This window comes from Dermacentor silvarum, chromosome 1 (genome assembly GCF_013339745.2).
Source record: "Dermacentor silvarum isolate Dsil-2018 chromosome 1, BIME_Dsil_1.4, whole genome shotgun sequence".
Taxonomy (NCBI): domain Eukaryota; kingdom Metazoa; phylum Arthropoda; class Arachnida; order Ixodida; family Ixodidae; genus Dermacentor; species Dermacentor silvarum.
The window spans coordinates 237,783,444-237,798,585 of record NC_051154.1 but is presented as its reverse complement, the minus strand read 5'-3'; the positions used below and the strand labels follow the sequence as shown (position 1 = coordinate 237,798,585).

Sequence of the window (15,142 nt, the reverse complement as noted above, 5' to 3'; positions counted from 1 at the left end):
TTCCTTCATGGACGGGTTAAAACTCTTCTGGCAAACAAAGCGCCAAAATAAATTTGTGAAACAATCACCATTGTCAATTTGATGGTGAATAATGAAAAATTCATAACATAACTTTGAAAAGCTTCTAACATTACTTTTGTGAAGCACAGAACACTCTTAGGATTTCTGCAACACCAATACTGTTTTTTACACGAACAAGAAAAAAGATTGCATTAACTAATGTGAGACCTTCTGCTTGAGTCATGAGTGATTTGACAGCAGACAAAAGAAAATAAACCTTCTACATACCAAGGCCGGGATAATGTAACAATTCTATTCAAATTCTTTTCCTTTTCGCGCTTCATCGGTGGTCAGAGTAGCGCTCCACCTACGTTAATCCCCAAGATCGGTCAGTCGTAAACGGTGGATAAGAAAAGCATACAATGAAGCGAAAGGAAGCATTACATTATACCGGCCCAAGTGTCAAAAACGCTAATCATACTAGCCTGTATGAAGCAAAATCTTGTACACACATATACACGCAAAGAAGAGGGAAAGGGCTTTGCCAGCGCATAAATTCAGGCACCCGTGTGAGAGGTTCTAGCCCATTAACTTTGAACCAAGAACTTTGCAGACCACAGCTTGAGAATGCATGCAAAGGAAGGGCATGAACGACTGACACTACTGCTAACCGCTCGGATAAAGAGTGCAAAGCAGGAGCATGTGTCTTTTATGAAGCCCGTGATTTTTTTTTTTTTTTCTGATGGCAATACAATGGACCTCCCAGAAACATGATACCTGCAAGCCCTTCTACACAGCTTACATATCAGATGGATGCAAAGTATGGTCATATGTCTACAGTGACAATAGACTGATACACTAATGGTGATTAAACAGAGGAAAAAAGGTGATGGTCACTAGGACGCACTGAAACACCACCATCATCACCACAACAGTGAACAACAACAAACGAGGGAACAACAAACATCACCAGACACTGGAAAAAATTGTTTTCACGACTTGAGCACTGATGTACCATGATGAAAAACACCTGAAAAACTTGCGATCAGCCGCCTGATGCTGCTCATGTTCAGACACATCCACTGCATCAAAGTTTCATGTTACGAGCAACTTGCTTCAGTAACATGGTGGCCACGACAATGGTGGCAATGACACTGGTAGGCCACACTTCGGAAAAGGCAACGCCGAGTAACTCGACATGGAGTGCAGCAGCTCTACTCGAGACAGAACTGAGCACTGAAGTATGACACGTGCACAGCCTGCACAGAAGCTCCATGCAGACACACATGTGCAGCAACCACAACTGGCTGCCACTCCACATTCAAACACGAGAAAAACTGGCAATGGCATGCACCCTTCTCAGCTCTGCTTTTTAGCTTGGCTCCACAAAAGCTGCCACACATTAGGAGCTGCCTCAAGAACACTGTCCTGTGTCGAGCTTTAGCTGACGGAAAAAAAAAAGAATAAAAAAAGAGGGGGGGGGGGGGGAGGGAAGATCTAAATTTTATGTCCTATAATCTAAAGGCTACAGTTGCACACAGACAAAACAAATAATTTTTCCTTTGAGCAAAATGGCAAATAACAACAAAATTCACATACATCACCACCTGTTTTCATTATAAAAAGAAAGAACAACAAAACCTAGCCTTCCAGCACATCATACAATAATTGTGGCATGCATAATCATGTTGCATGCACAGAACAAAAAATGGATACAGAGAATACAGAGCACCAGCTAAGGACTGAGCAATGAAAACAGCTACTACATTGGTCAGTACATGTGTACTAGATCAACAGCATGCTTTAGTATTGGCTTTCAGGATGTGTCTACACCTGCAGCCAGTGCCAACCATGGTTGAGTCCAAGCTAGCACCACAGCATGTCTTTGCAGCTACATGCAAAAACCAAAGTAGCAGCCATGCAGCTCCCACTGCTTGCTGCAAGTACGTCATTCACAAAGACACAAACATGACATGTCCAGAGCAAGGAAAATTCCTTGCAGCCTGCTGGAACTTTTCAGACAAATGCTATTTGGACAGACCTGTTGACAGTTCTCTCTCTCTCTCTCTCACACACACATACACAAGAGCACTCTCTCACACCACACACACAGTGGGAGTATGCAATAAATTAACAATGTTACATCTGCTGCAAGTTGCAGAGGCATTCGCACAAACAACAAGGTCCCTCAGGCCAAATATGATCAATTCCCGAACCACTCTCACTGAAACTTTATCGGCACTATCCAAGGCTGGTGTAGGCAAAGACTCAAGAAGAGTTTACCCCTCAGTCGTGCACACTGTTGCTATATGAAATATGCAGGACACCAACGACAGAGACAGAGCCAAAACAGAAAACACAAAGGAACACTGGTAAGAAACGAGTTTCAGTTACAGCCATCAATTTCGTGTGCCTAATAGGCCATGATGGCGTCAGATGGGAGGACTTGATGACGCCATCGTATTGATGCGTTGCCAGAGATCTTTCTTGCAAGACTTGGAGCGCCGCAGGCTGTGCAGCAATTCTGTAAACTGCACCATCCCGCCAGGAGTCAGCATAAAAGCTGCACGGGCGCTACGAAGGGTGTTGATGAATTCATCATATTCAACAGAGGTGATGTGGTACATCTTGGTGTGGGTGCAGGCGATGAACCTGTCATGTAAGGAATGGACAATGGCTCCAGTTACAACAGTCGCTCGATCCCCCGTGGCCTTCCGCATAAAAATTTTGCCGTTCGCATGCCAGACAAAACGAAAGTTGTTCGCCGCCGCCCACTCTTTTGTTGAGCGCAGTAGTTCTCGGTTTTGTTTCGTTATATTTTCCAGGATTGAAGCATGATTCCTGACGTCCCTTAGCTTCTTACGTTTAGCGTACCACATCTCTCTTTCTCTTTGACGGCTGAAACGAACAATTATACCGGGGGTTTTGTCTGGCCTTGCGGGAAGTCGGTGTATGGCAGTAATATCATTACTTTTCAGGCAAGGTACTTCAAGAACAGGTGCAACTTCATTCACTTTAGCGAGCAAGTCTTCACCAGGTGTCACAGGAATACCATGAAACTCTAAATTTAGGAGCCTGCTGCGCCATTCGAGTTCATTGATGGCTTCCTGTAACTGCATTTGTGTTTCTCTCAATTGCGCTTCGTCAATCTTGTCCACTTTTTTCTTGAGTGACTGTATATCCTTGTTCTGTTTGTCCTGAATCTTCTAATAAGAGACTGTACATAAGCACAAGAAACAAATTTACAAAAACTGTCCCACAGATCAACGCCAGTCAATCTGGTAATTCAGGCACAGATTACATTTCTTTTGTAACAACTTTCCAGTGAACTGTACTTTTATCTTAGCACCTTGTGTTATTTTTGTCTAATGAGCTGAATGGTGTGCATGTATGACATATGTGGTAGTCTCAAAGTCGCAAGCTGTGCAGAAAACATCAGACTCTCAAGAGAGAGAGGTGGTCACATATATATGTCCAAACATAGATGCCTGCATAAAAGCACCTGACTATGAGATGAGCCAATAGTTTTGTCCTTAATAGTTTCGCCAAAGTGCACATGAGGGAAGAGAGACAAAAAGATCAGCTGTGACAACAAAAGGTACAGAACCACCATACATACCATCTCACCCATGCATATAAGTAAAAACATTAAGAAAAGCACCTTGATAAACCAGTGTGCATCACTCACATTTGCTGGCACTTCTGGATGAGTGGTGTGAGGACATGAGATCGAATTGGCATAGACAATGATGCCGAGCCAGAGCGCGATAAGTGATGGGCCGTGTCCGTGACAATATCATACAAGATGAAGGGGCTGGCTACGCTGTTTACTGTACAGATGCAAAACTCTTGCAAATAGGAGGTACCTGCACAGAAAAACCACCAAGCACACATACAGCAAAGTTAACAGGCTGGACTTGACAAGGATTGAACGCAGTCATATAAAAGCTATAAAACAGAGGCCTGTGTCTACCTGACCATAGATCCCATACATGCACATGATATGAAATTAACTTTATATGGCTTAGAAGACTTCCACCTTGTCACAGCAGTGCAGCACAAAAGTAAGGATGAGAATGAAACACAAATGGGGACTATTCATCGCAACTTTAAACAAAGATTAGTTCTTTAACAGTGCTCAGTACACAAGGGATAAACTAATCACTGTCAATATGCAACTCTGATAACCACCAATCAAGCTGCTCATCAATCAATCAAGGACAAAAGGGGAAAAAAAAAAAACCTCAGTGACCAAGCTGATGATAAAAATCACAGTAACCTTTACAAATGGGTAAATTCTTAATTACAGGTAATTGTGCACATTTTTACTATCAGGTATAAACGTTGCAGGCGCTAGCAGCTTATAGGTTTACAGTAGACTTTCTTTAATTTCCCCTTCCCCGGTACAGGGTAGCCAACCGGAGATATCCTCTGGTTAACCTCTCAGGCTTCCCTTTGCTTCCCCCCCCCCCCTCTCTATCGTTAATTTGACTCCGTCTAATATGATTTTTCAGAGAATTCAGTTCCGACAGAGCGTCCCGGCTGGTGCCCATACATTTCTATCGGACAAACCTTTTGACGTTTTGATCCTGAAATTAGTCCTCACTGGATAATACCAAATTGTGATTTCAATGGCTGCAGCATCTATCTCAGCGGCACTAGGCAACAGTGAATGCATCGAAGACATGTTATTGCCCACTGAAGCACTACTGGTTTCATATATTTTTCCGATTGCTAGAATCGGAGGCATGCTACATTTTGCTTGTTAAAAAATCGAATGCATGTTATGTTTCTTCTTTATTTAGGAGCTATAATGTCATTTCTACATCAATTTTCTACTCTGAACCCATAAAAACTGTGTGCGCATTAAATTCAGGGGCATGTTATACAGTAGAATCCCGATAATTTGACTCTGGTTAATTCGATCCTGAGTGAAGGTCTCGGCTGGCCCCGATACAATTTTATGGGCACAAGCTTTCGTTATTTCGATCCTGGAATTGGCCTTCGCCAGATAATTCGAACTTGTCTAAACACCTGTTGTTCCATAACCTGACAATGGCAATTCCAGTGCTGACTTCAGTAACAGCAGTGCCTGTCTTGGCGGCATTTAGGGTAGAAGAAATGTGTTGAACACAAGGTCATCTCCTGCCAAAAATGCTTATTATTGGCTTGTCCCAGCACGATATTAAAACAAAAATGGTAGCTCACAATATTTCGATCCTGGAATTGACCTTCGCCAGATAATTCGAACTTGTCTAAACAGCATGCATGTGCCTGACAATGGCAATCCCAGTGGTGACTTCAGTAACGGCAGTGCCTGTCTTAGCGGCATTTAGGGTAGAAGAAATGTGTTGAACACAAGGTTATCTCCTGCCAAAAATGCTTATTATTGGCTTGTCCCAGCACGATATTAAAACAAAAATGGTAGCTCGCAAAGACTTATTGCAGTATGTACCCAATTCTAATGCGCACCTTTTTTCCCAAGAAAATTCGGCCAAAAGTTGTCTGAGCGGTGCAATCCGGTATGAAACCAAAAACGAATTCACAGCGTTCGCAACAGGTGAGCCAGTGTCATTGCCATTGCCATCACAAGATAGCAAACATGGATGGCATAGAATTTCTCAATATATTGCCTAGAGGAAAATCTGGCGCCACCGTCTAAGCAAGTTTTCTAACGAGCACTGTGCCGTCATGGGAATGACAGTATACGGGTGTGCGAGGCTTGTGCTGGCTGGTGTTGTACGAGGCTTCGTCTAAAACGTGGATTTTACAACACAGATATGTGTTTATAAATAAAATCTTCATAAAAGGTTTTAATTCACCCATATTACATCTTTCAATAAAGTTTACTCATCTACAATGCAGAATCAAGCGAAGGAAAGCAAGAACAAACGACGAAGTGTTCTAAAGCGAGTTACATTCGACCAAAAACTGCTAAACTATTAGGCGGTATATTTCGATGGCTACTGTGCCTTTTTTTTTGCTATTTGCTCAGTATTTTTCTATGTGCTTTGTATGTTCATTCCCGCATGGAACTACGAGAGGTCTGCAGTATTAATAAATAAATAAATGAATAAAAGATGTAAATATACGGTGTCGCGAACAAGTCCCAAATGGTCGATGCTGTATATTTACACTGCCGTCTGTATGTTAAAAAAAGTGCCAATTTTTCAACTGTCTGTTGCCCAGCCAGTGCTGCCAGACCCTGTGTGGAAACAATTTTTTTTTTACTTCATACTTTCTTGTTTTTAATTCCACAGATCTTTTACGCTGGCGTGTCAGCAACCGCTCATGCGGTTCTTCTCGTTTCGTCTCACGGGCTTGCTTCACTTTAAAGTCTTGCGTAAACACGTAGGAGCTAGAGCTTTTCCTGTGACTGCGTGCAGCTTGCCAAACATAGAAAATAACTGTATTGAAATTATATTGAACCTCGTATGCTAAAATCACATGGCGATCAAGATGACAAAGCAGGATGAAAATGCAGCATAATGTATGGCGGTAGCACGCGGCACAAATGTGATACTAGTCTTTAAAAAAGCAACATATAGCGTGTACTAGATGTCTCCTAGTATCTTTCATACAGTGCCTTCAGCCCTCAAAAACGTGTATAGTTCGTCAGATCTTGCAGAAGAAAGCTTGGCCTACTGCATGACGTTGCAAGTGCAGTGAAGGACGATGCTGCAGCTCCATTGAAGCAGACAATGCCGTAGCTTGCTAAATTCTTGCTAAATTATTTCCATGGCATAATTTGGGGATCTGAAATGCGATCGCATTGAAGAAGAGCCACTTACTGCCATTCAGAGATGACAAGATGGCTGCAGCGCTTTCGGAACCAGCCACTGCGGGTGACTGATAACCTTAACCCTGTGAGGGTCAAATTTTTTTGCCAAATGCCACCCCCTAGGGTCGATTTTTTTTTTATTGCTGATTTAAATTCTTCGAAAGAACCTATTCCGACAAAAAATAAAATTGTAATTCTTTAAGAGTGACAGTAAAGTGACGAAAAAATTGTTTGTGTTGTAAAATACACAAAGTTTATTCATGAATAAGAAGATAAGTGCACTGAAAAATGGTTGTGTGCACGTCCAGAAACCGAAACAAGTGAGAAGCCTTCGTCTTATGGCCAACAAGGTGCGATAGAGCTTTTGTGGTCCCCAAAAAAGGAAACGCAAAAACGGCAGCATCGTTTGTGTATATATGCGCCTGCCCGGGAACAGGTGTAATCGCGCCGCGGTAAGAGATAAACCATCGAGTAACAAGCGGTCATCCCTTGAGAGATTTGAAACCAGATAGCCATTAGTTTAGTGCGTGCAACAAGCGAGAGCCGCCGCAGGATAAAACCAAAACTTGCCACCGCGGTGCATGCGCGCGCCCCCGGATGTGCGAGCGATAGCCTACGCACCGTTGCCATAAAAAAACACGGAGAGGCATTGGCACTAGCAAACCATTCCAAGTGTTCCCGTCGAGTGACAGCACATGCCAAGCGTAAGAAATGATCGAAAGAGGTGCGCTTTTTAAATGTACAAGCGATGACGTACATATACGTCAACTATTTTGATGGTGTTCGTGGAGGATGTACATGTACGTCATTGACCCTGAAAGGGTTAAACGCACTGTGGCCTGCTGCCACCCATGCTGTTCCCGCAGTCCCCCTTGCCATCATCATCATAACAAAAACATGGCTGCCGCCTACGGGCGTTGGCAATTCTGGTCTACCGCTTTTGATCGCTAGCAAGTAGTGCAGTAATCTGCCACTATCGAATACAGAAAGACCGCATACCTAGTTTTTTGGCCACTCCTAGAAGCCACTTGACATCTTCTCCATAAGGCGGGTTTCGTGCATACTTCGCTTGAGGCCTGTCATCATGCACCCTGCGAGCCAGCGTCTCCATGGCGAGCAGCCCCACACGATACGATGACAGGAGGTAGTTCAGCTGCGTCTGATTTAACTGAAAAATGAATGGATAGCATTGATACTATATTTGTGCTGCCACACTACAAGTGCATTCACAAAATAAGAAAATTTGGCATATTTGCAGTTTGTTACCTTTGCAAATGAAAGCAAAAAGCCATCATCACACAACTTAATGCTCGGACCCACTATAGAACAATCCTCACAATTGCATCACTGAGTAAGCACGTGTGTAATTTTTGGTGTTAAGCTAATTGCTCTGCATTCAGCTATCCTAGAAGGCGAGCTTTCTTCCCAGTCAAGGCGCAGATGTTCTCTGCATACTACATGTCCTCTCAACTACAAATCATACGGAAGCCTGCCTGTTACTAGATGTTGTCTCCGTTTATGCTATAATCTGGCAAAATAGCACAAAGAAAATGTTTTTCTGTCTGAATGTCCCCACCATTAAGACATTAAGCGATTATTTGACAAAATCAGCAACATTCATATCCTGCTTAGTCTACTGGAATTTGGTATGCACAGAACTCATGTGAAGGGTTTCCAAGTTTTTAAGAAACAGCAAAGTATTCATGCAGACTAAGAAAAGAAATTTGGCAGAGCACGAGGTCACACAGGGAGTGTCGTAGTGTAGTCTCTTGAGTTCGTTTCTTTTTAATTGTGTGGTGGTTACCATGCCGATTGGCAACTAGGTTGCCAATCACAAGCAAATAGTCCTGCCTTTCGCAAGCAAAAAGTTAGAGCTTTCCACCTTTACTTGTAAGGAATACAGATAAAAAATTGTCGAACATTTACTTCTTGGCATAACAGCAGATCAAAAATTGTGGGCTCCACATATAAAATCACTAGGTAGACCAAATGCAGTTAAACCTCAATATAATGAAATCCTTGATGTAACGAAGTATTTAACTTTTTATAACTTCATGTCCATAGAACATCATGTATACTTTTAACCTCAATATAACAAAGCATGTTTAAACTCAATTTCGATGTAACAAAATTTCACTGTTCTCGTGAAGAAAGACCAAGACAATAGAACTGGAAACTACTGCAGGTGCCAGTGGTCAAATAGTTTAATTATATGCAGTTGTTTGCAAACGCACCTTTCAAATTGCGCACTGCATGACAGAAAGCGGCCACCAAAGCGGAGCAGCGTCTTCGCCAGCAGTGGCGAATTTAGCTGGTCATGGCCTCCGTGATGCGCCGCCAGATATCGGAGGCCATTAGGTGGTACATGCATCTCGGTATCGTCTTGCGCGTTCTACGCAGCATGGTTCTGTATTCCACACGCACCTTGCATCTGTGCCCAATTTTATGTTTTTGTTGTCGCCAAAGCCTATGCCAATGCTCCCTGTTGCTCTTTGCCTAGTGTGGCAAATGACAATCATGAGTAGTGGTAGAGGCGGTAGTACCATAGTACTAGAGTACACTCTAGTAGTACTAAACACAACACATCTCGCTTGATGACAAAGCTAGTATCTTAGAAGTAATCTCAAACGATAAGAAAAAAGGATCCCACCGCTTATTTCGGGATACTACAGAGCTCACTCTCCATGATCTTGAAGTCAAACGAAGCTATCCTCGAACTGCTGAAGTCTCAAAATCGTCCTGTCAATGGTCGCAAAAGCGTCCCTTTACACTGACCACCATAGTGCGATCTTTGGTCCTGTATGTTTTTTCCTGGCTTTGTGTATGCTGCATGACCGCTGTGAAAAGGACCTCATTGGTGTGGCATCCAATCATAAATGTATTCGCCAGCTCTCAAGTTCAACAAAATAGTTTTTTCTTTTTTTTTTGTAATTGAAATTTGTTTTTCGACCTGCCCAATTATTAGGACAGCTTTTACAGCCCATTTCACGTAAAAAAGAATCTGTTGGTGATTGTACTTGGCATATAAGGTTGAATTTCAGTGTAAAAAAAATTGTGATACAACGAAGCAAAGTGCTGATTTTCCTGACTTTGTTGTATTGAAGTTTACAGTAGAACCTCATTGATACAATCCCATTTCTTATGATTTCCCGGTGCTAACGTTCCCATGATCGAAAACGCAAAAATGACCCAATACAGTTGCGCTTCTTTTGTACCGCTTAACACGTTGCTGGAAAACAGGATCTTTCAGCACCAACGTCCAGTATATCACCAAACTGTGATCGTATGATAAGTTTTCTGGCTGATAGATCCTATGTAAAAAAGAAAAAGCGCAAGCTGGTGTGCGATCGAGTACAGCAGCCACCTGCTGCGGCAGCTACAGTACTCGCCCGCCCATGTCACGTGAAACATCGGCGCGCACTCGGTTTCCTATTCTTGCACCAGCATATCTCCTCGAGGGTCATCACACGCCGCATTCACAGCTATCGCCACCAATTTTATTGCGATAAGCATCTTCACCTGTCTGAGTCACAGGGCGCATGGCATAAGGCCACAGGAAGTGTACTGCACACTTTTAAAAGGCTAAAAGGGGGTAACTCAAATGCGCCACCGTTCCCTGCTGCAGACAGCACATATCGTAATCTGGTGTATTCGTCTGAAAATGACAACACATGTCACGGGTTGCTTGGGCCCCACGAGCTCAACACATTGGTGTCTCGTGCTGCAATAATTCTTGCCGAGTGTGCACGTTCCCCCCAAAGTGCACCCGAAGAAGCTGCTGACCCAGGCCAAATTCGAGGGGCACGACCATGACCAGCCCCACTAGATCGGCGTCGCGTGTCGGTGCCTAGTGCTGCAACGCTTCGCATTATGTAGATGTCAACTACAGTTGAGTCTCCTGAATTTTTTAGTAACTTTAGATGGTACGTTTTCTCGGTTAGTACGTTTTTTCTTGCATTTTTCCCCCCAGACGTTTGAACAAGGTTTTACTGTAACTGTAATTCTTGTATTTTTCAAGCTTTGCAAATTTTCAAGGACCTTTCTAAAAAAAATGTTAGCATAGACCGAAAATCCACTTACTACAGTTGCTAGATAGGTACTAGATGTGCAAAGCGTGATATCGAGGAAAATGCATGTGTGATATGAGAGAGGAAGTGAAGGAAGAAGTGCACGATGCTGGAAGATGCAGACTCATTCATGGATATTAAAGCATAGTATGGTCTCCATGTAGCAATACACTTCATAGACTTGCAAATACAAGATGGGGTGGGTCAGTGTCATCAATGCTGCAGCTTCACAAAGCTCTCGTAAGGCAAAAGATATCCAATTCTTCCCCCATTTTACATGGCCTTTCCTGCAACTCAGAGGAGTGATTGTCACCTCAGAGAGCTTGGGTGTCACCACACAGTTGGAACTGTGTTTGTATACTGCTGTCATGTAGTTGGGCTGGTCCCTAAACCCAGAATCAGTAAAATGCTTCAAGCAGATATTATTGCACTGGAGCACAACACTAAGCAATAAGTACATTAGCAAAGTTGTAGGCAGCTAGCAGAGTAAAATTTAAGGGAATTACTTTTCCTCCTAATTTCATTTCATTGGACTGCTCACTTGTCTTAATTTTTTTTGGCACTTTTTAGAGTCTGAAAGCTCACTTCGTGACTGTAAGTGCACATTGTATACAACCCTGACAGGAGTGCCAAAAGGGGACTTACCTGGTGCACCTGTCCCTGCTGAGGAGCAGCTGGGGGTGGTGGAGGCGCTGGAGGTGGAGGGGCCATCGGCAGCACCGCCCGAGCCATCGATGTCACGTGCACGCCAATCATTTGATGGGTGTACGGAGGTGGAGCCTGTGGAGGAGCACCATGCCGACTGGCAGCCGCATAAAACTGAGCGTGGCTGGGCAGGGGAGGATAATGGTAGGTTGGTGGAGCCTGGAGGTAAGCTGGGTGCTGGGTGACCAGCAAGTGAGGGTGGTGGAAAGTTGGAAGGCCACTGAGATAAGGGTAGTGGGGGGTTCGGTACGGCAGCGTGTACTGAAGCGGTGGAACCATGGGAAGCTGAGGTGTTGGAGCGGGGCCCAGGCTTTCCATGACAAATGGTGTCGCCACATCAGGCAGCCCGTTTCCTTCCAAAGACGGTGCAGCCAGGCTCGGGGGAGAGTTCCCACGAGGCGCTGCATCCCCTCCAGAGGCAGGAGCATCTCCTGACCCTTGGGTGGTTTCTTCATACAGCTCGAACCTGAGTGCAGGCATGAGAGAAGGTGAATGAATGGAAGCACTCCACTGTAAACGAAGATTTCGACCCTTTTTCAAGTGAATGCAATGCCTAAAAAGTGCAATGTCTTCTTAGGCCTCCATTTGATCAGATTACTCCACTCAGATCACTTTAACCCTATGAGAGTCAATTTCTTTTTTTTTTTTTACTGCAGATATAAATTCTTAAAATGTCATATCGAGAAAAAAACTAAAAATTTAGGCAGTGATGGAAGTGGCACTTGGTCGTTTGGAACAGTTTTTGGAGCAGGAAATATCACAGTTCAGAGCAGAAATATATGTTTTTGGAGCAGGAAGTTTTGCAGTTTGGAGAAAGGAAACAATGCTTTGGAGCAATGATTTACTGCTCTGGTGCAAAAAGGAAGCTCCGCATGCAGTTAACAAAAGAAGACGCTGTATGAGTTAGTACTTTCTGAAGAATTGTGTTCATTATGTATTATACTAAGATGCAACTTTTTTTTCAACTTGCTGTTCCATTTTCTTATTATTATATAAAAAGATGAAGGTAAGTGTGGATTTCACCTGCCTGAACTCACAGTTACTTCTGCATTTCAATAAAGAGTTCATTCCTCCCAAGCTGTCTAATATTAGATACATTACCCCTTTCGTCTGCTATACATTTCATCTGTTAGTGTTTCATCTGCTCAACTGTCCACAAGTTGATACGTACAGCCGCTCAATTCGAGGACGCTATTTTTGCTGTTGTTCTCGCAGGCATAGACAATCATAGATGGAATAGCATCTGTGTTGTGAAGCTTGTGCATCTATGTCTACTCCTTTGTCCCATTTTCGAATTTTTAAAACATTTTTTACAAGTTGTAATAAAATAAGCCGTACGCAAAGGCGCGTTGCACAGCCTTGCCTTCACAGTTGTGCATCAGCATAACTACATATGAAATAATTATTTCTAAACTACACACAGCAGAAATAAAACACTAATCAAAGGCATGTAGATACAACTAATGGATCACGAACCGACCACAAATATCTAGCAGTTGTTGTAGCAAGAAATCATGTGCCACGAATGTGCACACAGTGACAAATATAGGCATCATTTAACTAAAAAAGGTGTATTTCAGCTGACTAGATGATTTATTGGTCTTATTGAAACATGTCCGTCGCTGGTCGCTTTTTTGCAGCTGCTCTGATTATTCAGACTTCCCCACAGCACTGCCGCATTCTCCATAGGCAGTGGCGGATGCAGAAAGGGAGAGGGGTCCAGGGCCTTGCCAGAGATAGGCTTATATAGTTCAGTGCCTACAAAGTTGAATGTTTTTTTTTTCTGCTAGTGCGTGTCGGTGCAGATGTGGCGCAATACATGGGATAAAAAACAATTTGGCGCGGCTTTTAGCAGTACTTTCGTCACTTTCCGCTAAGTTGAATACATATAGCCACCCAATTCTTTAATAATATAACGCAAGTGCCGTATAAAGCACAAGGATAAGCTCATACGCTTAATGCTAGTCACAGTATATGGTCTTATAGGTTGTTCCAATCACAGTGACACATCTGTCCCTCTGCAAGGTGCTGATGCACGAACTGTTCGGTGCTCGCATGATATTATTAAAGATTTAAGTGGCTGTACTGTATCAACACTATATATCACTACAATTGAAATTACTAGCTGAGCGAGCTGGTAGCTAATAAGAATCATGACTAAGATGCCCAAATTGAGGTAGAACAGAAAGAAGGAACTATTTTAATTATTGTCCTCGTAGGTATAGATGGAATAGCGTCTGTGTTGTGGCTTGTGCGGTCCATGTCTACTTCCTCGTCCCGTTCTGGCAATTTTTTTACGATGTTCCGGCTGCCTAGTAGTAATAAAATGCGCCTTACGCACTTGTCGATATACCGTTGAGCGATCGCGAAAAAGGCACATCGAGCAGCTGTGCATCGCGTGTCACCATAATTACATAAAATAATAATTATTACGATAGCAATTATATGAACACTCCAGGCGAATTTCTGCAGTCATCGCTGGCGTCGAAGTCGGTGTTAGGTTCTGTATAAAATCCAAGTGCAATAAGATCCCGGCCGTGGGCAGTACACCTGTAGTTGCGAGGGAAAGTGCGAGGGTGAGTTAAGAAGGGTGGTGGCTTGATGCGAGGCGTTTTCTTGTATGCAAGGGTATGTGTTGAGCTGGGACGTGAGCCAGCGTTAGGCGCGGAGTGGGAGGGGGCAGGTTAGTGCGAATGTCCTCTTCTAGTCTGGCCGCAGAGGCACATGGCATGTCTAAGCGCTGCCACATGCGCCCTTCCTATCTTGGAGATACTCTGTGGCGAGTGCAAAGCCTAGGCTAGCTGACATGGCTGATGGCTTCCTGTGTGCTCTGTTCTCCCACGCATAGTTTGTGTTGAAGCGAGAGGCAACATGAAGGAGAATTCGCTTCCCGATGCTGCCGCTCTTCGTCCCACCAGCGTTGTGAGAGCGAGTGTTTGCGGTCATTGAGCGAGACCTACTGATGTTTGCACATGCGCGACACGCTTGTTAATTTAATTAGTGATTATTTACTGCAATTTCTATGGCAAATAAAACAACAAACTGTTTCGTGTAGTTGTTTAATACTTTGCTATTGTTATCAATGTGTTGCCTTCTGGGTGTAAGTGCGTCGGCGCTGATTGGTCAGCACAGTGCTCGGTGGCAAGCGGTCCCAGAACGCTTACAGTCTAAACTGGTAGCCACATTAGCAGAGATTGGGCACATGGACAATCAGACGAGAATTACAACAAACTTATCCACTACCGTGTGTTCCAGCTAATTAGCCAAGCTGTTCAACGAAAAAAAAAAAAAAATTTAAAAAGCATGGTGGAAGATACAATTATAAAACCTGCAGCTAATAGCTGCTCAATCTTTGCACATGCTTTCTCACTTTACGAAATACGCACTGTTTTTGTTGCCAATCCCTCTGTCCATTCGTATCACATTATCATTTCTATCAGTCCTATTGACCTGGACAAGCCCTGTACTGAGAGAGGCACCATTATGCGAATTGCGGCGTTCGGGCGTTGTGTGTGTGATCCTCGCATCAAGCCGACGTTGGGGAACACTCGCAGCCAGAAAGTCCGCTGTCGCATCAGCTGGGGCGGCC

At 43.6% G+C, this 15,142-nt stretch overlaps 1 protein-coding gene across 1 annotated transcript in view; it reads right to left on the bottom strand.

Moving 5' to 3' along the window:
- Positions 1-6: 6 nt before the first annotated feature.
- Positions 7-15,142, bottom strand: part of LOC119436959 (zinc finger SWIM domain-containing protein 8-like) — a 122,012-nt gene continuing 106,876 nt past the window's right edge. The window contains 4 exon segments of the mRNA XM_037704005.2: positions 7-2,652; positions 3,689-3,866; positions 7,781-7,949; positions 11,494-12,019. Coding sequence (XP_037559933.1) covers positions 2,433-2,652; positions 3,689-3,866; positions 7,781-7,949; positions 11,494-12,019 — 1,093 coding nt within the window. The 3' untranslated portion in view covers positions 7-2,432.